At 35.6% G+C, this 24,348-nt stretch overlaps 1 protein-coding gene across 2 annotated transcripts; it reads right to left on the minus strand.

Annotated features, from left to right (window-relative positions):
* Nucleotides 1-504: 504 nt before the first annotated feature.
* Nucleotides 505-24,348, minus strand: LOC128234862 (palmitoyltransferase ZDHHC3-like). 2 transcript variants are annotated; one of them, XR_008261057.1, is made up of 9 exons: nucleotides 24,221-24,348; nucleotides 15,280-15,436; nucleotides 14,765-14,874; nucleotides 13,740-13,801; nucleotides 11,655-11,742; nucleotides 7,773-7,845; nucleotides 7,073-7,178; nucleotides 983-5,619; nucleotides 505-782 (listed from the first exon to the last, which is right to left on the minus strand). XR_008261057.1 is itself a non-coding variant. In XM_052949421.1 (8 exons), the coding sequence occupies exons 1-8, from the start codon at nucleotides 24,337-24,339 to the stop codon at nucleotides 5,543-5,545; spliced, it is 792 nt and encodes a 263-aa protein (XP_052805381.1). In that variant the 5' UTR covers nucleotides 24,340-24,348; the 3' UTR covers nucleotides 505-5,542. The 2 variants fall into 2 exon arrangements, 1 of the variants encoding a protein (XP_052805381.1); XM_052949421.1 differs by having other exon boundaries at nucleotides 505-5,619.

A 24,348-nucleotide genomic window follows, 5' to 3' on the forward strand; every position in this document is an offset into this window, starting at 1 on the left:
ATAATTCACCTAGTAATATAAATCCTCTTAGTTTTTAATGTCAGTGTCATGCTTAGAAATTCACCTAGTAATGTAAGTCCTCTTGGTTATGTATGGCAGTGTCATGCTAAGAAAGCTTCATGAGTAAAATGTTGGACCACAATGTAATCTCCATATAATTCACCTACTAGTGTAGGCCCACTTGGTTTTGTATGTCAGCTTCATGAGAAAAACATGAGACCACATGTCATCTTCATATAATTCACCTGATAATGTAAGCCCTCTTGGTTTTGTATGTCCACTTCATGAGTAGATCAAGGGACCACAATGTCTTCAATATACTTGAACAGGTGTAACAAGTATGAAGCGCAAATAAAATAACATACCATCCATATTAAATAGTATAGTTACCTGAACCAAATGTGGCCTTATACAAAGTTTCATCAAGATCCTTCAATAAATCTACGGGATGTGGAGCCTACAACGAAGACTTTGCCAGTGGAATAATATGCAAGAAACATGATGTTGACATATTTGTTGAAGTTTATTGATAAAATACAAGCAAGAGTACGAAAACAATCATATCACAAAGTTTGTTTAACTTAAATTTTAAGTATGTAAAAATTAGTTATGTAATTTATATAATACATTCATAAATCAGTGTGATGAGTTACTGTTATACGGAAAAGTACTTATACTAAAAACACTACATTAAAAAAAATAAGTCATAAAATATTCCAGATGTTTTAATTGATTTTTGAAATAAAAAATAATTTAATATTGTACTGTTAAATTAACAAGAGCTGTCACAGAAACAGGGCTCTCGACTATTCGCCTTCTTTATAGGGACATTCGATTTCTCACTGGTTTAGATTTTGCATTTAATCTAATTTTACAGTGATAGATGCACGCTTCACCAAAGTTTTGCAATCCTTATACTTAAAAGAAGGCGAATAGTGGAGAACCCTGTTTCTGTGACAGCTCTTGTTAATTTATGCAAGACTGAGTTATGTAACTTGATTGATCAAGTCGTTTAGATAGTTGGGAACACATGTCCGTAGTTTCAATGCAATACATGATGTATTTGCTGAGACATTGAAATAAATATGGTTACAAAATCGTAACGAGAATCTCTAAGTTTAATTAGAAAGGCCCATAATTTGCATTATCATGCATAATATAGTTATCTAACTTGATTAATGAAGTAGGTTGGATATTTTAAATCACACATCTTAAGTTTCAACGCAATACATGAGATGCTACATGACACAGATGCTAGGGTGTGTAATAAAGCTCTCCTTATTCTTCGAATAGTGGAACTCAAAATGCAGGTATCTTTTCAGAATTTTAAAAGGTTTGAATAAATTTCATTAATTTTTTTTTTTAATAATTTCTTAAAATTACCATGACTTTTTACATAAAGGATCATCATTATTATTCATGTGTTTAAAATGAAAATACATTATTATTCATGTGTTTAAAATGAAAATACATTATTATTCATGTGTTTAAAATGAAAATACATTATTATTCATGTGTTTAAAATGAAAACATAAATGTATATAAATAAACCCAAACATTTCTGGATATGTTTGAGGACATAACAATGCATACACATAAATTATATCTGTAAAACAGAACCAAACGTTAGTACAACAATCAGAGGAAAGTCACAATGTGGCATGTACTCCAGGGTGTACATCTAAGCTGTAAGCTCTTGAGTGCTCAAAAACCAATTTCAATTCTTGGGTAAGATAGTGGAGGGCCGTCATCGAACTCCTGACTAGAATTTTATGACCTTAGGGAGTGTGACATTTTTACTCAGCTTTTGGCAAAGAAAATCTGCATGTAAAATGAATCGTAAAATCCAAGTGGACTTTCTTAAGGTGGGGCTTAACCTTTTTCCCTCATTTTCTATAGGTTAACTTATTATATTAGAAGTTCATAGCATTATTATATTTCAGGTCAAAATCATTCTTTAGGTCATTGCTTGTATAAGGAGGGCTCATATGTGGTACATTGTATATCGATTCATCTTGACCTAAGATTTTGTGTGTTTTTTTGTGTACATTATATGAACATTAGTCCAAAAATATGAACAAAATGCTTGTAAAATGATAAAATATCGTCACAAGTTCAAATAAGACCTTTATAGTTAAAAAATATATACAAACGTAACAAAAAAATGCTTTATTTTACCAAACAATGTGAGTAAAGCTATATAAAAATGGAATGACTTTAGGCTAAAAATTACACGTGAATCTGCCAGCTACTATTTGAAGTTCGTTTCTAAATGTTGGTACATTTAATAAATCAATTTAGAATTTATAAAAAAAATGTTGGTAATAAAGTCCATTCATCACAGCTATTGCAGATGCATTTAAGGTTATTTTAGTAATTATAACTTAGATAATATAATTAAATCTCAGAAGGGGCTTGAGGGTGCCAGATAAATCCCCATCTATATCTGTATCTATGAATCATTTACTTAGTTCTTTACTTTTCAGCTATTTAAAACCCTTCACTATTTCATTTTGGCGACTTGTTTCCCATATTTCGATATTTTACCCTATGTTGTTAGCCGTTTGGTCAGGTTAGGGTTATCATATTCTTCCAGTAGGACGGACCCATTGCCAATGCATAAGAAATGACCTCAGTTAAATTAAACCACAATATAATCATATGTACAACACACATCCTTCAAGACTGAATAAAACATTGCAACAAAAACAATAAACAAATAACTCATTTCATCAATAATTTACATTAAGAACACATAAAACATAGGATATTATTCCCGACAGTATAGACTTTAGATATACATAATAACATTAAACATTTACATGAATGAACAAAATATATAAATTCTGAGCCACGTTTTAAAACATTATGGCAAACAGGCCCCAATTTCTCGAAAGTTCTTAAGCTTAACAGGCTTAAGTCGCTTATTTCAATTATCCAAAATACATACTGAAAATGGATTTTGATAAATGAAAAATGGTTTATTCTGATAATCGTACAGATTATTCCTACATAATTTCTAAAAATTCTTGAAGAAGTAAATATAACACATTTTATAGAAGAACAAAAATAGTGAGATTAGCTTAATCCTGTTAATATAAGGGACTTAAGAAGTTTCGAGAAATTGGGGCCAGAAGATTAACAATGAATGATGGGATATGTTCATTCAATATGAAAAACTGTTTACAGCTTTTAGAATGCAACCTACATAGTCAGCCAATGAAATTGCAGATAGGCCTTCATTAACTTCTAGGCTAAATCATTAAGAATTTACTCTACCAGGTGTTAAAAGGTCCACCAACAGCCATTCATCTGATACAAACTCCTTGCATCAGAGTTTGCGTTTACAATGTGTAAGCCGATGAAGTTGTATTCTAAGTCAGTGAGATGACCTTAAGATACTAGTATATCTTTATGATTAAGAATGGCTTGTTCCCTTCACACCCACTCTGCCAATTCTTAATCATTAAGAAATTACCTCATGTCATTTAACTATTATATAAAATACATATTTCAATACCGGTATATCAATACTAGATAGGAAGTTAGGAACCACTTTTTCGAATCTACCAATTACTAAGCCAGTCCTGTAAAAGGATTATTTTGCTATTCAATTATAATTGTTGAAATTGCACCAGGCTGTCATATTTGATCATTTCTTTAAGCGGGGAATTAATGATTTTAACAACTCAAGAAAGTGGCCATCTGACGGAGCACTGTCAAAACATTATATTTTAAACAAGTTTGTTGAAGTGTTTGAGGAAACTAATCACCTAATCAAAATTCGGTAATAAAACGAAGGTGGAGCTCTTTAAGTGGCATAGACTGCCCTTTATTTTATTTAATTTGGTGTAGTAAAAGAAAAGTTATCTTTGATTAAAGTCTTCATTTTATGCAAAATGTTGCCTTCCGACGTAGCATATATGACGTAATTTATCCCATGGTATACACACACTGGTGTTATACCACAGGAACGTCAAGCTTGATCTATTTATATAATTATAAGGACTCTGTTAATGTAAATATTGATATTAATTTACACATAGTATATATGGTAGTGTTGGTAATCGGTTCCAATTGTACTATCGATAATCGGTTCCACTCAAGTAAAATTGTTTTATAAATACTAGATAGTGCCTGAATTGTTGTTTTACTCATGTACAGTATTAAACTCCTAATTATTATATGCAAATACGTTATGTCTATGATTGAAGTTACTAAGTGTTGTTGTATAAAGAATAATTAATTTTCGTGCTCCTTGTGGCTTTTATTAAAGATGACATCTGAACACTTACTTATTTTTCATTTTTTTGATGATCGATTATAACCAAATACAATCGACTGTCGTCGATTTTAGGTCCAACCAATCGATTTTCGATTATAATCAATCATCGGAACATCACTAATATATGGAATGTTATATCACTATTTCATATTTTTTTAAACTGTTAGTTATTTACCTCATGTGTTATAAGTGTTCTTGGGCCTGCTTCAATAAAGATTTTAGTCATTAGTTGAAATTATTTCAGTGTAATAATTATGTTACTTTGCTTCGTTTGTGTAAGCTGAAATTTACCCAGTAATAAAAATGAAAACAAAATTGAGAACATGACAAAATTTAACTTGATGCATCCGTGATTTTCCTATGGATTTGAGAGATTATAACAGACAGACCCAAGGTCTTTGAATAAGATATTAAAACATTTTGTATGAGGTGGCTTTCTTATTACAATGCAGTTGCTCAGACCTTGTGAATACACACAGTTGCTCAAGATTTTTTTAAACACACAATACAAGCTTTCTGAATGCAAACAGTTGCTCAAGACTTTTTAAATACTTGCAGTTGCTAAGGCTATCTGAATACTCGCAACTGCTCAGGATTTGTGAATACATACAGCTACTAACAGCCCTCACATTATACCAAATGCACCATGGAATAAACATTTTCATTTATAATAGCTAAATTAATGCTATTAGTGATTAATTTTAATGTTTTTTTTTTATTAATTACAAAAAAAATAAACATACGAATAGTATGAGCTTTTTCAACAAAACACACTGATGAATTAACTTTCATGTAAGCTTTCACATCATCGATCACCCATCAACAAAAATCTCAAAAAATGTACAAACATCTCAGAAGTATTCAGACAATGTTGTGGCGTATTTTGTTCACAGAAAGCCTACATGAAAACATATGAGCAACTTCTAAGCCTAATGTTAGTGTGCTGACATATTTGTGCCATTACTCAGCTAAGAAAGACTGCTTTAAAATGAAAGCCACTTTCATAGAAGCAGCCATGCAGACAACATTTGATCAAATTAGTCCGAAGCCAGTTGTGTAAGACATCATGCCTACTTTTGTAAAGGGTCTAAGAAATATAGCTCTATTGTTCAATATCTGAAAATAAGTTTCTGACATTGAATGCATTTAGAGTACAAGAACTCTTGCCCAGTTTGTTGATGTGTGACAAAAAGCTGTCTCAAGAGCAGTATGAGATATCCGACACACAGTATGTGATATAACCCTCGGGGCGTGACGTCAGACATCTATCATGGAAAGTGGGGTTTGTCTTCTGGTAGTGTCCATCAGGGGACATAACCATGTAATTGGGTGACCTGAAATACATCATTGTTAAAGATAAACTAACATCTGACTTACATTGTACAAAATATGTTTTGGGGGATCATGTCAGACATCTCTCATGGAAAGTACCATAGGTTTCATCTTGTTGTGGTGTCCATCCGGGGACATAACTATCCAACTGGGTATACATCATTGTTAAATAAAGATCATCTAACATGTGGCTTAGATTGTGAGAACTACATCTCGGGGGGCATGCTTCAGACCTCTATCATGGAAAGTGAGGTATGTTTTCTTGTGGTGTCCATCAGGGGACAAAGCCATGTTATTGGTTGACCTGGAATACATCATTGTTTAAGACCAACTAACAATTGGCTTAGATTGTATGAAATACATCTCAGGCGTGATATTCGACCTTCATCATTGAAAGTGGACTTCGTCCATCAAGAGAGATAACCAAGTTGACCTGAAGCTTTTCAGTTAGTTTCAGGCTTTAATCATTTATGATTGTTACAAATAAGGTGAGATGCCCTATTCTGGTGAAACCCATCAGAGCAAATAACAATTGGGTTGCCTGTAATAACAATTGCCCCGCAAGGTCAATTCGTTAACAGTGTCTACGGAACAAATAGATAAAGAACATTAACCCTGAAACTGACACATTATCCGCTAATGGTCGGGTAAAAAATAGCAATGTCAATGTATATACAATACCAGTAATGTCAATCATTGTTAAAATGTGAATCAAGTTACATGTGAACATCTTTAACAATTTAAGTAACATGCAATATTCTACTTTTTGCTCTACTACTACTCAGTCTAAGTTGTGACTCATCTTATTAAAGGATCTCATACTTAACTTCAATACTGTTGGGGTTTATTTCATTAAGAATCTTTTTCATAGCTTCAAAAATGTCGAGGCTCATTTCATTAAAATATCTAATTCGTGACTTCAAACATGTTGGGGTTCAATTTATTAAAGGTACTTATTCATAACTAAAACGTCGGGGCTCCTTTCATTAGAATATAATTCGTAACTTCAAAAATCTTATGGCAAAGAAGAAACCAAGGTGTCAAGATTGATTTATTGATATATCTGGATGCAGTTTCATTAAGAATCAGTAGAATGGTTTAGTAGATGAGTTGATGAATGCACTGTTGAAAACATCTCCTTTACATAAAACAGCACCTAGCAGGGCTTCTAAAAGTTTTAAATCGGTCTGGGCCCCCAACCTGGAACACACCCCTGAAATTGGTTTGGCATAGCCTAAATCTGTCCAGACAGGCAAATTGTTGGTTTTTAGAAAATAATTGAAGTAAGGACTAAACTGTCCAGACAGGCAAATTGTTGGTTTTTAGAAAATAATTGAAGTAAGGACTTAAATTATTTTATGAAACGACCCCTGACTCCTTTGATTCTTGATGAAAGAACCCCATAACTCAAATAGAGCACAAAACAATAAAACAACAAAAACAACATGTTCATACCGTTCCCAAAAACCTCCTTCAGCAGAAACATTTTGGGCTTGTTTCGATGGAGGCCTTCCTTTTTCACATATTCAACCCCAGTCTCATCACTGAAGATTGCTGACATCTGGAAATAGCATAAATGATAAGTAAAACTGGCTTCATCTGAAAGTAAGAGCATAATTAAAACTTGCTTTATCCAAAGTAAAGGCATAAGTAAAACTTGCTTTATCCATTAAGTAAGAGCATAAGTAAAACTTGCTCCATCCAAAGTAAAAGCATAAGTAAAACTTGCTGACTTTGAAGTTAAAGCATAAGAAATTAAAGTAATATTTGGAGATAAATCCTGACATTCTGGTATCTGGGCTTATCAGGCATGCTGACAAAAATGGATGACTACTGTACAGGAATTTGTGACAAAGAAAAATATATCTGTTATTTACATTCATACAGTTTGTACTGAATACAGGTTAAGACTTCAGTATATCAAAGAGTTGATTTGATCAGAATTTGGACCATATTGATTGCGTCAAAACATCAAAATACTCAGATATCCTGTTTCATCCATAACCATATATCATGTATGTTATGTACAGGTTAAGACTTCAGTATATCAAAGAGTTGATTTGATCAGAATTTGGACCATATTGATTGCGTCAAAACATCAAAATACTCAGATATCCTGTTTCATCCATAACCATATATCATGTATGTTATGTACCTGATCACAGCCTATGGCTATAACAAACAGCCCAAACAGCAGGCTCTCTATGATGAGGCAGATTGAGTGCACCCTGGAACACAAAATATCACATCAAATTATAAATTTATTATTTATAGTACAGTACTATAACTGGGTTTTATTGTATAAGAATATTGCAGAATATACATAGCTCTGCTGATGACCCCATTAAATACTGGAAAGAACCTTATTTTGCCTAGGAAGACATAGAAAAATTGGCAATTACACAACTGATTCCAGTTGAAAAAAACTTCAAACATCAATATTGGACTGTCATTTTACACATAGTAATCAATTGTGAATACCCTTTCAAATGTTACCAAAACAATATTAAGTCACCAGGCACCCTTTATTCACATAATTGTACATCAAACAGTCTCTACGAAAGTCATTATCACATTGCAGGACACGAGGTCCTGCAATACAGTCTACATTGCAGGACCGGACCAGTTTTTGCAGGTCCAAAATTTTTATGTAAATTTTAGTCATTCTCGTAAACCAGAGTGATGATGCTATGCGTACCATACCGTTAGATTTATCATTATCAAACCTCTGATGAATGAGAATGATTTTATTGGAAGTCAGGGCTTTCAACAGGGTCTAAAACAGGGTCCAATTTTCAATAGTCAAAATCAGATCTTTAAGAGTCATTGGTCGTTTTATTTCTAAATGCTTGGTCATTCTTCATAAATAATAGTTATTATCTGTCATAAGATGGCATTGCAAGATACATGATTATCTATACTTCGTTCACTAGCTTCCGAAACTTAAATAAAAAAAAATACAATTTCCATCTTTTATCAAGATCAGCTGTATTAATTCACTTTCAATTCTAGAAAAAAATCTAGGAATAAGAAAATTGATCAATATAACTTTATAGAATAACTTGTTGTCTTATCTCCTTCTTAATCTCTTTGGTGGTAAACAAATTCCAAGAGTCAAAACTTGGAAAAATATGTTCTGACTCCTATGAACGTATAATTTATTTAATGCATGTTCAGTGAAACAGGAATTATGCATGTTTTATTCGTTATGTAACCCTATGCATCCTTGTCAGAATCCTATATGCACCAATGATTGTTTAGTTGCAACAACATTTTTTTCACAAGTTTGTACTTTCAGTTTCACTATCAAGTATTTCATTTTTTCCGGAAGTAAAAAAAACATTCAACGTTCCTATTGTCAATTTTGCAACACTGTTTTTATTTTTTATAAATGAAAACAATAAAACTATTTTGTTACAGTATAGAACTATTCTCTATACTGACAACGATTTACGCAGTTCTTCTTTCACTTTCATTAAAATTGACAGGAAGTAAGCGTGCACCTGTTTCCCGCGCTTTTTAGACCATATGCTTCGAAAAATGTTTATTTTTTCTGTTAAACATCAAGAACTAATACAAATATATTTTATAATACCAAATAAGACATGATATAAAAAACGAAAACAAAATATATTTTAGCATTGTTGTTTTCCAAACCATCGTACTTAGTGAAAAATCCGAAAATATTTGTTAATTTGCATAATGGGCGGAGTTATCACGTCATTGAGTTTGAGTTGGTAACTGGCCCGATTCCAGATCGATAATCACTTGTCACTTTGGCATTTAATTGATTTTAATTTAATTGTTTGAAGCTTGCCTTGCGGCTTCTTTCAACTGATACGGAGTCTTGCATTGATATTCTCCTGGGTCAAAACTGACGAATAGTACAAATTAATGACTGTCAATTTCGGGTCATATATGATTTCTGTGCGTCAAAACCCAGCTCCATTGAAAGCCCTGATTATGTTCGTTCGACCAAGTTAACATAGGTTTGTTAATTAAATTAACAAGAAACACTTTTGACACATAATTATTAAACAACTGATTTTCCTCAAAAATTATTGCCAGACACGCGGGCCTATAATATACATGAGATTGCCGGACCTCGCCATTTATTACCGGCGGGAGCCGAGGTCCGACGAACTTTCGTACGGACTGCATCAAATACAGTGAAGGGTATTTACTGCAGTGAGTAGCAAGTTAGGGCCCAAGTATTGAGTTCCTTCCCCTTACACTGTCATTTATTAGTATTGTTAATGGATGGAATACCAGTGCGCAGGGAAGTAGACAAGCAAGGAACCCCTTCTTTTAACCTTGAAAAAACAATGGAATTAAAAACCTAAGTAAGAATTCATTAAGATGTTTTCAATTTAATAAAGAGGGTCAAGCTGGCCCTATATCACTCACCTGATATAGTTTGACCAGAAATTATTGAGAATTTTATTAACAACTTTGATGTGGCAACATATTGTAGTGTGCTCAACATCAATTAACTTCTTTTAATATAAGAGGAAGTAACTCTTTCCTTAAATTTTCAAATTTGACAAAGTAGCACATTGTTATAACAAATAAGTTCATGAAGTTTTAAGTTTTTCTTCAATGATTGAAAAACAATTAATTGATAATATATAAATAAAAAAAGTAAAATAATTAATAATTTTGATAATTGGGTCAAAGAGCGAATATTTCTGTGAATAAGGTTTCCAATATATAGACATGTACTGTAGTGAAAACTAGCCCTGCCCGTTGGCGGCCATGTTTTTTTACAAATCCACATTGGGTAAAGGAATTTTATACAGGGCCACCTAAGGAACAAATCTGTAAAATTATTTTCAATTCTGGTCAGAGGTATCTGAGAAGATTTTCATTATTTTCCTTTCAGTTGCCTTAGCAACCAGAGTTTTGCATGAAGAGGATCTGACTCAAGGAACATTCCTGTGAAATTTGGTTTAAATGTTCCCAGTGGTTAAGGAGGAGATGTTGTTTGAAGGAAAATGTTGACGACAGAAGACATATGATGGAATCCAAATGACACACTGACGAAAACGGACAATCACCCTATCACAATAGCTCACACTAAGCATTTTGTGCTCTGCTGAGCACTTTGTGCTCAGGTGAGCTAAAAATGGACTGTTTTATCACAATGAGCTAAAGCCTGGCAACACTTGAGCATTTATAGGTTAACATCTTTTTAAAGATATTTCTATCCACCTTTTATCATGGTAGCTTACATGTCCTATCTCTGATTCTATATCACACAATAAGCGACATAGGTCTTCTTCTGTGGATTGCTATGGTTAAATCCTCTAAATCTGTGAAAAATCACATCCCAACCGGAATTATTGACCAAGTCTGACATTAACCCAGCTTGAGTTCTGTAAAGCTCACAATAAATTGCCCTTTTTGTAGTCAATAAAAAACTCAACACATATTAAATACCGTTGAAAATGGGACGTAAAGAAGAAACTTTAAATAACGGAATGCCTTAACAGCTTAAACCAGAGTAGTCAGTTATCACAGGTTAGGAGAGATGAGACTTCCCTTGCATGCAGCCTTGACACTGGGTTTTACTTATTGATTCAGGCAGATATTATACAAGATCCTTCAAGGGATTTGGGGGTGAATCCCACGTAAGAGTCTTATTGTACTCTATATTACAAAAAAGTGCCCTTTCTCTGTAAAAAAAAATATGAGTGAAACATACAGTCAGCATGGTAATCTTGGTTGGCTTGATAATCACTTCTGTGAAGTTCCAATTCAGATTAGGCACAGAGTTTTGGAGATCAAATTTTTGAAGTTTTCATCTTGGTATTTTTGTCCATTTCCACTGTCTACTTTCTTCTATTATAATGTTTTTTCCTCCAATAATTTATAGAAACTCCTTGATAGTTAAATGTTTAAATGGCAAAAACAGATACCATCTTATCAAATGTTATAATATGTGCATAGTAATGTTCTTCAATACCAATATATCTTTGCATTTGTTTTTTAAAGTATTAAAATTATAGCAATACAGATTTCTGATGATGTCACATACAGTTTGATGTGTTTGTGTTCCCCTCTGACGCCGGGATCCAGAACCCAGGATACTATCACCAATGTCGTCGCATGCACTGCTGCACAACCTACATGGAAAACGTTCATTTACATTACTTAATGCATCTTAGTTTTTTACTTAGATTTTTCAGCAAACACAAGTTACTGACTTACTATAGTTTAATTCATTCTTAGTGCAAAAGTGACTTTTCCAGAAAGAGTTTTCCAACTTCGGTCAGATGTTGTGAGAGAGCACACTGTTTATTTAAAATGCACTTTTTCTTGTAATTCAACAGTGACTACGCTGAATAACTCAGGCTGGACTTTAGTTTGCTAGGCAGAAATCAGTGCTTGTGTTCTTCGTGAAAAGCCTAAAGTATGTCCCTGTTATGTTGCTCAGACTTATATGAAAAGCCAAGAGAAGATGCCCTTGGTGTGGATAAGACCATTAGAAAAGCCAAGAGTAAGTGCCCCTGGTGTGGATATGACCATTATGAAAAGCCAAGAGTAAGTGCCCCTGGTGTGGATAAGACCATTAGAAAAGCCAAGAGTAAGTGCCCCTGGTGTGGATATGACCATTAGAAAAGCCAAGAGTAAGTGCCCCTGGTGTGGATAAGACCATTAGAAAAGCCAAGAGTAAGTGCCCCTGGTGTGGATATGACCATTAGAAAAGCCAAGAGTAAGTGCCCCTGATGTGGATATGACCATTAGAAAAGCCAAGAGTAAGTGCCCCTGGTGTGGATATGACCATTAGAAAAGCCAAGAGTAAGTGCCCCTGGTGTGGATAAGACCATTAGAAAAGCCAAGAGTAAGTGCCCCTGGTGTGGATATGACCATTATGAAAAGCCAAGAGTAAGTGCCCCTGATGTGGATAAGACCATTAGAAAAGCCAAGAGTAAGTGCCCCTGGTGTGGATATGACCATTAGAAAAGCCAAGAGTAAGTGCCCCTGGTGTGGATAAGACCATTAGAAAAGCCAAGAGTAAGTGCCCCTGGTGTGGATAAGACCATTAGAAAAGCCAAGAGTAAGTGCCCCTGATGTGGATATGACCATTATGAAAAGCCAAGAGTAAGTGACCCTGGTGTGGATCAGACTATTAGGAAAGCCAAGAGTGAATGTCCCTAGTGTGGATCAGACTATTATGAAAAGCCAAGAGTAATTGCCCCTGGTGTGGATCAGACTATTATGAAAAGCTAAGAGTAATTGTCCCTGGTGTGGATCAGACTATTATGAAAAGTCAAGAGTAAGTGTCCTGGTGTGGATCAGACTATTATGAAAAGCCAAGAGTAATTGTCCCTGGTGTGGATCAGACTATTATGAAAAGTCAAGATTAAGTGTCCTGGTGTGGATCAGACTATTATGAAAAGCCAAGAGTAAGTGCCCCTGGTGTGGATCAGACTATTATGAAAGCCAAGAGTAAGTGCCCCTGGTGTGGATCAGACTATTATGAAAAGTCAAGAGTAAGTGCCCCTGGTGTGGATCAGACTTTTATGAAAAGTCAAGAGTAAGTGACCCTGGTGTGGATCAGACTATTAGGAAAGCCAAGAGTAAATGTCCCTAGTGTATATCAGACTATTATGAAAAGCCAAGAGTAATTGCCCCTGGTGTGGATCAGACTATTATGAAAGCTAGGAGTAATTGTCCCTGGTGTGGATCAGACTATTATGAAAAGTCAAGAGTAAGTGTCCTGGTGTGGATCAGACTATTATGAAAAGCCAAGAGTAATTGTCCCTGGTGTGGATCAGACTATTATGAAAAGTCAAGATTAAGTGTCCTGGTGTGGATCAGACTATTATGAAAAGCCAAGAGTAAGTGCCCCTGGTGTGGATCAGACTATTATGAAAGCCAAGAGTAATTGCCCCTGGTGTGGATCAGACTATTATGAAAAGTCAAGAGCAAGTGCCCCTGGTGTGGATCAGACTTTTATGAAAAGTCAAGAGTATTTCCCCACACTACTTTCTACTACATGAACTAAAGATGACCAAGCAAAGTGATTTATTTTTAAACTTTTGACTACTAGTCTAGTGTAGACAAATCAAAGATTAACTAAAAATATAATCATAGCATAAAAAAATTAATTACTCACCCACATAAAAAAGAAACTGCATGAAATATTTCTGATTAAACTCCCCTACACAGTTGTTGATCCTGCAGAGATAAAAACAACACATACATTGTCACATTTGATATGGCGTGATCAATAAATTCTTACCAATTGGTTGCTCAGATTTTTGGCATAAAGAAAAATCACCCCATATAAAACAAGTAGGGTTCTCAATGTTTCAGTTCAATCATATCTAGTACAGTAACCAACCAGCTACTTCTTATTATACATAAAATTGACACATTTTTTAAAATTTGGGCCAGCCCAATTTCCATTTTAATCATCCATTTTGACCTGCAGCAGGTTCTTATTGAGAACACCACCAAGAGTGAGGTTTTTCTGTGTTCAAAGAATAACAAAAATACCATACATGTATTTAAGAAAACCAATATCAAAATACCATATTGAAGAAAATCAATATCAATGACGGGATAATCATATTATGAAATCTGTTTGTCATTTCTGAACATAGTTTGATAACAATTTATAGATTTCTCTTAATGAAACCATCTGACAGACTGGATTAGAAATCCATTGTAAAAACTAAAACATTTAGACATAAAAAAAAAATGGGCAAAGAGAATTTACATTTTGGTAAGAGCACACCAGTTAACGTGTAAGAATACAGAAAATGTTTAGGTGCACTTTTCAGGGTTTTTTCTGTTAAATACAGGGCTTAACTCAACATATTTTTTAGCCAGAGTATGTTTTTACCACACAGATGTTTTTTCTTAGTCATCATGTGTACCAAGTTTCATACAAATATTTTAAGCAATTTTAAACTTAAATAAAAGCCAAGTTTCAAGTTTGAGCTCATCTACACTTCTATATGAATACTACTCAACACTCTATCCGAATTCCTGAGTACCAAATACCATACAAGTCTGTATAACAAAACTACTGCATATTGAATATATGTAACTACACATTTGTAATAAAAACCACACGGAAGGAAATGTCATTACCTTGAGGAAGACAGATGAAATATTTTTATGAAAAGAACCTACCACGGACAATGATGGTCCATTCTACGTATACACCTCCGACAGATTCGACAGTGATGTGCGCGTGGCGGACGGTAATTTTCACACTTCATACACACCGACCAGCCATTTCTCTGAAAGTATAAAACAATAACATTCACATCAATGTGGAGCATACATATGAAAATAAAAGCAACACTGACAACTTAAATATTGCTTTCCTTAAGGATACAAACATTGTTACATGTATGTGTAAAGTGTTGTTAATCTTTTTGAAATTCAGTATAACTGTATGAGTAAAAAAATATGGGTGATGCTGTACATGTGCAATTGTTTCTGGCAACATTTGTACAATATCTCAATTGAACATCTTTCAGTTATAGCCAAGGTTAGAGGTTTTGGGTGCTAATGCGACAGGCTGAGGATAACACTGTGAATGCAGCCAACAACAATAATGCAAAGGCTATATCACAATATGGTGGATACCTTGACGTTTTTCGCAGAAAAACAAACAACCTTGGAATAAAATGAACACCTACCAATGTTTTCTTTTGTCCATTTTGTATGTCTGAGAAGTCAATGTTTGTGGAAGGAAGTGGTACAATCCCAGGGTCTGACATGACCGCCCGCATGTGGGCCACGGAGAGGAAAAACACGATCAGGTTGAACACCAACACATTAAACATGCCCCATAACCTGGAATAGACAAATGATGATAATATAGTGGATACTACAAGAGTGGCCATTCAATAAGCGATTTGTACAATTTATAAATGGATAATACAAGAGTGGCCATTCAATAAGAGATTTGTACAATTTATAAATACAAGCGTTGGTGAATGTGATATTCTATTTATTTTATTAATTAGGATTTTAGCGAGGTTTTGAAAAGGACTAGGTGCTACAGAAAAAGGAAAGGGTGCTGAGGGACATAAAGGCACATTGAATTGGGCAGTGAATAAGTAAAGCGTTATGAATTTCATAGAAAATGTTAGATATAGTGCTTATTTGAAGTAATATTAGGTTTCAACAACCAAATATGTAAAGTTAGTTTGAATTCATAATCATATTCCAAGTTTTAATTAAAACAAAAGAAAGATTTGATTATCTTGAGCATTTCATTCCTTGAAGGCAAGTCAGAGTGCCCATGCTGGTCTCTATGAGGGCAGATGGGTGCTTCTAAAAAGGGACAGGGTGCTGCACCTGCCCATAACCCTTTACCCTATATTAATGCTCATACGATGATTTATAGTGCAAAATACCTAAAACGACGACAAACAATGCGCTGGTTTATAACACTTTTAATTATAATTTTCAAAATTTTTAAGTGATGTTAATCAAACATAAATGATGGCATTCATGATCGCAACATCATTAATGATATTAATGGATATAACTGAAGATCGCTTTAGATTTTTGGTGTCATGAATATTAAACCTCAAAGATATGTAGACAATTTTGGAGGTGTACATTGATTGTTTGCTATCTTTTTCAGGCATTTGACTCAGTCAGTGCACTGGCTAATATCCACAAATACCTAGGCCAAAAAATGGTTCAGTTAGGGTTACATCCTTTTCCAAAACATGAGAGGGAGTTGTTGTTTTTTTATTGTTTAATTAGGCTTAAGTTGCTTAATATAAGAACCTAATAATTGTCATCTTTTTAGAATGGTGTTTAAGTAATATTCTGAATAAAGCTTTAAAGGTTTTAAACTACATATTAAAACAGTCTTAAAAAAAAAGTTATTTATATTTTTTTACCAACAGACTATAAAAACGGTAGGGTTGGTGCCCATTTCATAGGTAGGATCAGGTAACCCGAACCAAATGTTGTCCTTTTTTAGGCCCTAGTTAGCATAAAGGCTATGATGAAATGGATTGTATTTCGATTACACAATACGTAATGTAAGTGATTGAAATCTGATCACATTGTTTATACAGATAGACAAAATAACTGGAGTCTTTAATAGGATGAATGAACTAAATTTTACCTGGCAGAAAAATATATCAACCTTTTGCAGCATACAAAAAGCAGGACTACACAGCAATGGTTAAAACACAAATTTGTTTGAGGAACATGTTCAAGGCTTTTATTGGCTATTTGAGAAGATGTTCCTTATGCATCACCAAAGTCAAAAGTAATACCTATATTTATTATAAACAGAGCAAATGGAAAATACGGTTTTGATATACCGTATTATATCATGCATAGGACGCACTTTTTTACCTCCAATTCTCGTCTTAAAAAGTGCCTGCGTCCTTTCTATGCTATTAGAATTGCATCTGTTTTTTTCCAAGTCCATTTCAGGTCGAAAATATCGGACCGGGGAAGAACGCAGTAATAGTAAGTATCTGTCATGTGTCACCGAAGAAAACAACTGATGTAGGTAAAATCACGCAAAGTTTACACATGCATAAATGTTCATGAATATGTTTAATGTTTAATCTTTGTTTAATTAAAGGGAGAAATAAAATTAAATGAAAAACGTTGTTTGTTTACTTTTGTATTATAAAAGGGACGCTACTCACATAACACGATGAGTAGCGGAAGGTAATAGAATGAGTTGTATCGGTAAAAGAAAATCGGGATAATAGTCATATACCCGTATGTCAGTTTAACATTGTTCTTGATTTAAACGTTTTTCATATTTTTATGCTATACTTTGTAAAATGTTTTCATTTAAAGGGGACAAAGTAAAATTATTGTCACTATCAAGTGTTTTTAAATCGGCTAAGGTGTGAAAAACACATGCCGCCTTTAATTAGAAAAACATACCGATAGACCAAACTGTAGCGATAATAGAGCTGTTTGTTTGTTCTAAGGGCGTGTTTTTACACTTGGCTGGAGGTGTTGACATTTTGAGAACATTTCATACAATATAAGAGTGCTGCTTTTACAGCCAGTATTTCATTCTCGAAAGGTTATCGTTTAAGATAATCTATCAGAAAGAACACAAATTGTCAAAAGCGGTACTTTTAAGTGCCACTATCAAGAATTCTTGAAAGGTTATCATTACGATAAACCCTCACAAAGAATACAAATTGTCAAAGCGGTACTTTTAAGTGCCACTATCAAGAATTCTTGAAAGGTTATCATTACGATAAACCCTCACAAAGAATACAAATTGTCAAAGCGGTACTTTTAAGTGCCACTAAACAAAAAATTCTTGAAAGGTTATCATTACGATAAACCCCAGAAAGAATACAAATTGTCGTTAACGGTACTTTTTAGTGCCTTAACACCTGCTTCCCAATATGGGAAAGGCACGTGCATCCTACACAGTACGTGAAAAGCTAGCCGTAATAAGCTACGCTGAAGAACACGGCAACCGAGCAGCTGGTCGGCAGTACTCCCTAAATGAAGTCAACATTCGTAAATGGCGAAAACAGAAATCCGAACTGATGACCATGACGAAAACGAAGAAAGCAAACCGAAGCAGGGCAGCGTTCTACCCCGGTATTGAGACGGCCATCCTACAATATGTCGAGGAAAGACGAGATAGTGGCATGGCAGTATCAACCCTTGATGTTCACTTAGAAGCAATGAAGTTGGCCAAAAATGTTGGCATGTACAGCCGACGGTGGCAAGCTCCCCCCTTTTGTGGTATTTAAGAGAAAGATCTTACCCAAGGGTGTAAAATGGCCAGATCGTATACACGTTCGTGTCCAGGAAAAAGGGTGGATGGTCCAGGCCATGTGCTACAATTGGTTATCGGCAGTATGGGATAAAAGACCTGGTGCTGGCATCAATCGCTCGTTGTTGGTTCTCAACGCATTTAGAGCGCAAACCACACCAGGAATGAAGGAAAGGATGAAGGACACGAAAACGACATTGGCTGTTATCCCTGGTGGATTAACCTCAATACTTCAGCCCCTAGATGTATCCATCAACAAACCGATGAAGGTCGCCTTGCGCCGCAAATGGAACGATTGGATGGCCGGGGACAGCCATACGTACACAAAGGCCGGGAACAGAAGAAAACCCGAATTAGAACAGATCTGCTCATGGATTGTGGAAGCCTGGGAACAGCTCGACACCAAAATCATAACACACGCCTTCAAAAAATGCTGCATATCCAATGCTCTCGATGGAACTGAGGATGACGTTCTCTGGGAGGACTATGTTAAACCAACGGACAAACAACAGATGGAAGAGGAAGAAGAAGAGGAATGCTGCAGTTTCTATAGTGATAAAACACCGGAAATGACGGAAGAAGAAATTGAAAGATTCTTCGACAGCGACGCCGAGGACGACGAATTAGAAGGGTTCGATGCAAGCGACATCCGGGTGAGGGAATGAGACTTGACTGTGCTATTGTTGCTATTTCTATGTGTGCTATTAATTGTGTTACTATATGTAACTATGTGTGCTATTTATTTGTCATCGCTTTGCTCAAAATGTAATTTTATTTTTGCAATAAACAAAGAAACAAATATCAGTTTAGTATTTATTAAGTATGATATTCATTAGCCTTTGTTCCATTTTAACAAACATAAAAAAAAATATCAAAAAAAAATGGTGGTCTCCGATTTTCAGCTCTGATTTTTTCACTGCGTCCTTTCTATCATATTAAGGGTTTTTACCCGATTTCTCGTCATATTTTTTGCCTGCGTCCTATCTATGCTAGGGTCCTATACATGATATAATACGGTATGTACACATTAAATCGAGAAATGTTATCCTTGAAATCCGATCTTGTCCAAGTAATCTAATATTATCCCCTTCATAATCCACTTGAAGTGACTACGTTTATTGCATTTTATTTATTTTCATTCAGGCATTTTATTTTTCTAACTTTCACTTTTGAAGTTACTCAAATGAGCAAGTATGCAATTATACCATTATACGTGCATACTTATGCAGGCATGTAGGAAGGTGTAACAGCGTGTGACATTCGGGCCTGAAATGGGGTGGAGTGGCAAAATTGGCAACCATTTTAAAGAAATGACACAGTTAAATTTATGGTTTGTCTATTAATATTTTGTAGTATACATAATTGAAGTAACAGTAACATGAGAATAAGAAATAAAATACAGAATATATATGTGATAAAGGAAGGATATTAAGCATAAAAAATAACTGATTTTATAAATTCTTGTTGAGGAAATTCTACACCAAAATGATTTTTCCTTACTACGAATTTTTTAATCCAATTTTGACTATACTCACGATATATAAGCATAACACACCCACCGCATTCATTTCCATAATTTTCCTCGCATTCCGGTGTGTTTAAGTAAACGTTATATGCGGCATTGCGAGGTGTTTATTAATGGTAATTAAGATAGCTGTCAATTTTGTGAAGGCTAAATCTTTGCTCCCCTTCTATAAATATATTTCTTAGACTGTGTGGCAACTGTGGAAGTTTTTAAATTGAGCCCACCATGGAAAGGCCCTGCAGTCATTGTGAAGAAAATATTGGCGTATGTGTATCAGGTAAAGCTGAGGAATGCTGTGTTCATCACAAACCATGGCAGAATGATGCCCTGTAGAGATAGGAACATCCCAGTCTGGATACAGAGATACAAGGAGAATCCTCAGCTACAATCACCTATCTCTGTTGAAGACGCAGACCTCTACTGCATCTGTAGACAACCTTGGAAAGGGAGGTTCATGATCCAATGTGATTTCCGTCATGAGTGGTTCTACGGATCATGTGTGAACATCACGTCTAGTGATGCTCTGAATATTGACAAATACAGGTGTTGTTATTGTCGAAAGTAATGTGTTGTTTTCTACTTTCAGGTATGGAGGATGGGAGCTTTATACGCCGGATCCGGGTAGACCTTGCTGAAGGGAAAGTGTTCAGGCCGGCCAAAGAGTTTGCACAGAGATTGGACCTTAATCTAGTAAGACAGGAAGATAAGGGAGTGTTGCTGGAACTCCTTTTAGAGACAGCTGGGGTTGCTCATGAAGACAAGCAATATCTAGAGTCTAGCTGATTGGCTCAACGTCTTTCAAATTGTAGCCCGTAGTTGGATATCGGAACACATTTACCGCTTGTCTTCTACTAGACCCAGGAAAGATCAGACGTATAATCCTGGAACATCAGTAACTGATGTGCGTCTTCAAGATTCCCGTGAACCAATCTAAAAGAAAGGACTCGAAAGGAGTTGTTCACTCAGCTGATAGAGCCTACAAAGGCAAAAGTCATGAAAACCAAAAAAAGGAAAAGGGCCGGTAAAAAGTTCAAGAGTTTCTTACTCCGGAGACGAAAAAAGGGAAGTTTCTTACTTCAGATATGAAGAAAGGGGAGTTTCATACTCCCGGGATAAAGAGCAGGGAGTTTCCTACTCTCGAGAAGACAAGAGGGGAGTTTTTTACTCCCAAGAAGAGAATAAGGGAGTTTCTTACTCCCGAGAAGAAACCAATCGTGGTGGTTTTTATTACAGAGATGACGATGGGAGAGTATATGGTCACAACAAAGATGACACATACAGAAGTAAAAGGTCTCCAGAAGAACATTCAGATTCCACTCATAGGTCAAACAAAAGACGAGGGTCTCCAATCTTGGAAAATGAAGCTAAGCGGTCAGTGACGACCACGAAAGATGGGCCCTTGAGGTTAAGTCTTTCAACTATCCGATCTGGAGAAGCTCAGAAACAAGCTGTACAGGTATTTAAATCCAGCCAGAGACAGCGTAGATGCTTTGTCCCATGGTGTGTGGAATCTAACTCATACATTAAAGCTCACGCTTTCAAATATCATGTTCCAGGAGTGTTTGATGAACCTTTACCAGTGGATGATGATGAGGTACTAATGTTAAGGAAGCGGGCACTGAGCCAGATAAGAACATGGGCTCTGGGCAGGCCAAGGTCATGGAGGGAACTGTTAGAGTATGTTCAGATTCAGCGGTTACTATCACCAGCAGACAATACGTCTATCACACCAGTGCAGGAAGATCATATGTTGGCTTTTTGTCTATATGTGGGTTACGATGCTCCCAGATGTTTCCACCAGTTGGAGCCACTAAATAACGTCGGGGTGTTAATTCATTGGAGAGCAATAACCCTCCTAGTTGAGCTACGCTCCATAAGGTACCTTTTACGCGCTACCTGCAGGTATGCCGCTGAATGAAAGAGAGAGAAAGGATTTCCCCTTGGCCTTTGACAGTCATTTTCATCTCGATCGTCTGTTGAAGCGTATGGATCTTCCCCATTATGCCACTTTACAGACAGTATATGAGCTGACGCCGGTAGAAGATCTAGAGAAGGTGACAGTTCAAGGCTGTTGTACTTGCTATTGCGATCCGGAAACTTGGCCAACCAATCGGGAGATTAGCGATCTTCCCGAAGAAATGCCAGTTGCTGTAGATTTTCATCCAAGCCATGCAAGGTCCACAATGACTATTATAAAGACTCGCACAAACTACGGTGGCTGAAACATATGGTATCGTTAGATAGAGTTGTTGCGGTAGGTGAGATTGGTATCGATCACAACGTACCAGAAGATCGGTGGCATTTTCAATTGGAGATTTTGCGTTCTAATCTTCCTATTGTACTTGACCGTCACATAGTCATTTTTCATTGTCGAGGAATGGAAGGTGATAACGCTACAGAAGCGTACATGTTGCTTTTACACATGGCTAAGCAATACCTGCCAAAAGACCAACAAGTGTACCTACAGTACACTCAACGAGTTAGACCCACTCTCCTTGCTCACTCCGAGGGATAAAGTCGATGATCGCGGGTTTCCTCTGAGGGTAAAACTGTTGCCCTCGCTAAAATCCCCCCGAGTTCCTCCGAGTGGCTGGCTTACCGCCGAGTTTAATATGAACGATAGCGTTGAGAATCGTCTGATTTTATGATCCTGTGGCGAAACTCCGAGTCTAATCAAATAAGCAAGAAATCATTCTTGTTTAGAAGTTATTTATTTTTACGCTTATGCTCATTGTTAAGCATAAAAGATTCTTACATGTACCAACGTTTAATTTGTATTTATGTCCGTAAACGCCAATTGAATATTGTCTTGAATTATAAACATTGAATCATTAAAGTATATCCACTAAGTTATTGCATCATAAAGCAGCTGACTATTTACCCGATTCTGAACCATGACCTCTGACGTCAAGCGCGTGATCAATACAATGTAGAATATACTATTTATTATTGGTCGTTAAAAATATCTATGACGTTTCATGGAATTTTCCACAGAAAATGAGGCAAGAAGGTCTTCAAAACCATGCGCTGTGAACTTTGAACGCGTGTTTGACCTCCAGATTTTCTGAAAATGTGTAACCTAGAATTTCTTGGAAGAAATGTGTTTTGCTCTAAGAGGACATAGTTGGTCTGCCCCGAACACCATTTATGGGATAGCGGAATGGGTGGCACACCACGGAGGAGTGGAAACTGTGAAAATGTTATTCATAACTTGAGAAAATACTTGCAAATTGTATTTTTAGGTGGGGGATAATGGAGAGAGACGCGAGGTGTATATACTGGGATTTTTACCGTTTATCGTATAAGGATACTTTGGATGAGTTATGAGACTGAGAAACGGCATTTTGTTTGTGAAGACGTTAAAGCGGCATTTTATTATAAAGGGTTTTATGCCTTTACAGGGAGTCTTCAAGTAACAGATAGCTTATGCTATATTTTGCAGGCAGCATATATAAAGACAACTTATGCTGTGTCAGCAAAGGTGTATAAAGTGGCATTTTGTGTTGCCTGTACAGAGATAATAAGTAACAGATTACTTATTTTGTGTTTTATTTTGTTGTGTTATAGGACAACCTCAAAAGACAGCTTATGCTGTATTCGACTTTAAGACAGTTTATGCTGTAATTTTAAAATACAGCTTATGCTGTATTCGTTTTAAAGACAGTTTATGTTGTATTTGTTGCTTATGCTGTACATATTCGTAGGAAGACAGCTTACGCTGTATTCGTTTAAAGACAGCTTACGCTGTATTCTTTCCAAAGATGGCATATTGTGAAGTCTTCTTGAAGAAACTAATCGAGAAAATGTAAGTTTATCATCAAGGTGATTTTTCCAACTTCACCAAAAGCTTATTAAATAATGTTGGGAAAAGTGTTGTGTCGTGAGATACAAAAACAGTTGTCTGCTACTTTCCGTGCGTGCGGGACGTTTTACGGCAAGACAAGGACAGCCATCTTGGAAGAAAGTTTGGGACTGACAGATTAAAACTGTTGAGAGATATTTGCTATTCTGATAGAAGTGCTTGAGTTATATGAGTGTGCTATCAATTGAGTAACATTCATTGTTAATATTGAAACACATTAAGGCGGTGTTCCTATGCACTTGACTCACTTTTCCAACAAATGTTAATAATCAATAATTTACTGTTCGGTATTATATCGTAATCTCCAATATTAATATTTTAAGTTCCGTAGGAACCAACCTGAAGAGAAATTAAACCCCTAATTATTATTTTTGTCCGAAAACTACCTATCCGAAATACAGAAAGTTTGGATTGTCAAGTCATTTTAAGGGTTTTAGTGGCACTAAAATCTGAACTTACGAGTCGGACATGGCAGGTATTATAAGGTGCCGCACGACGACATAGTCTGCGTACAACACCGCCCCGTACGTGATGATAATACAGCAAATTCCACAGGGATCGCTACGGAAAACGACCATTTTGACAGG

This window comes from Mya arenaria, chromosome 5 (assembly GCF_026914265.1).
Source record: "Mya arenaria isolate MELC-2E11 chromosome 5, ASM2691426v1".
Lineage (NCBI taxonomy): Eukaryota > Metazoa > Mollusca > Bivalvia > Myida > Myidae > Mya > Mya arenaria.

Coding starts and splice junctions, on each gene's coding strand:
- LOC128234862 (XM_052949421.1), bottom strand. CDS start 24,339: ATGGTCGTTTTCCGTAGCGATCCCTGTGGAATTTGCTGTATTATCATC. Junction 13,802..14,764: donor ATGGACCATCATTGTCCGTG/GTAGGTTCTTTT, acceptor TTATCTCTGCAG/GATCAACAACTGTGTAGGGG. Junction 7,179..7,772: donor TAGCCATAGGCTGTGATCAG/GTACATAACATA, acceptor TGCTATTTCCAG/ATGTCAGCAATCTTCAGTGA.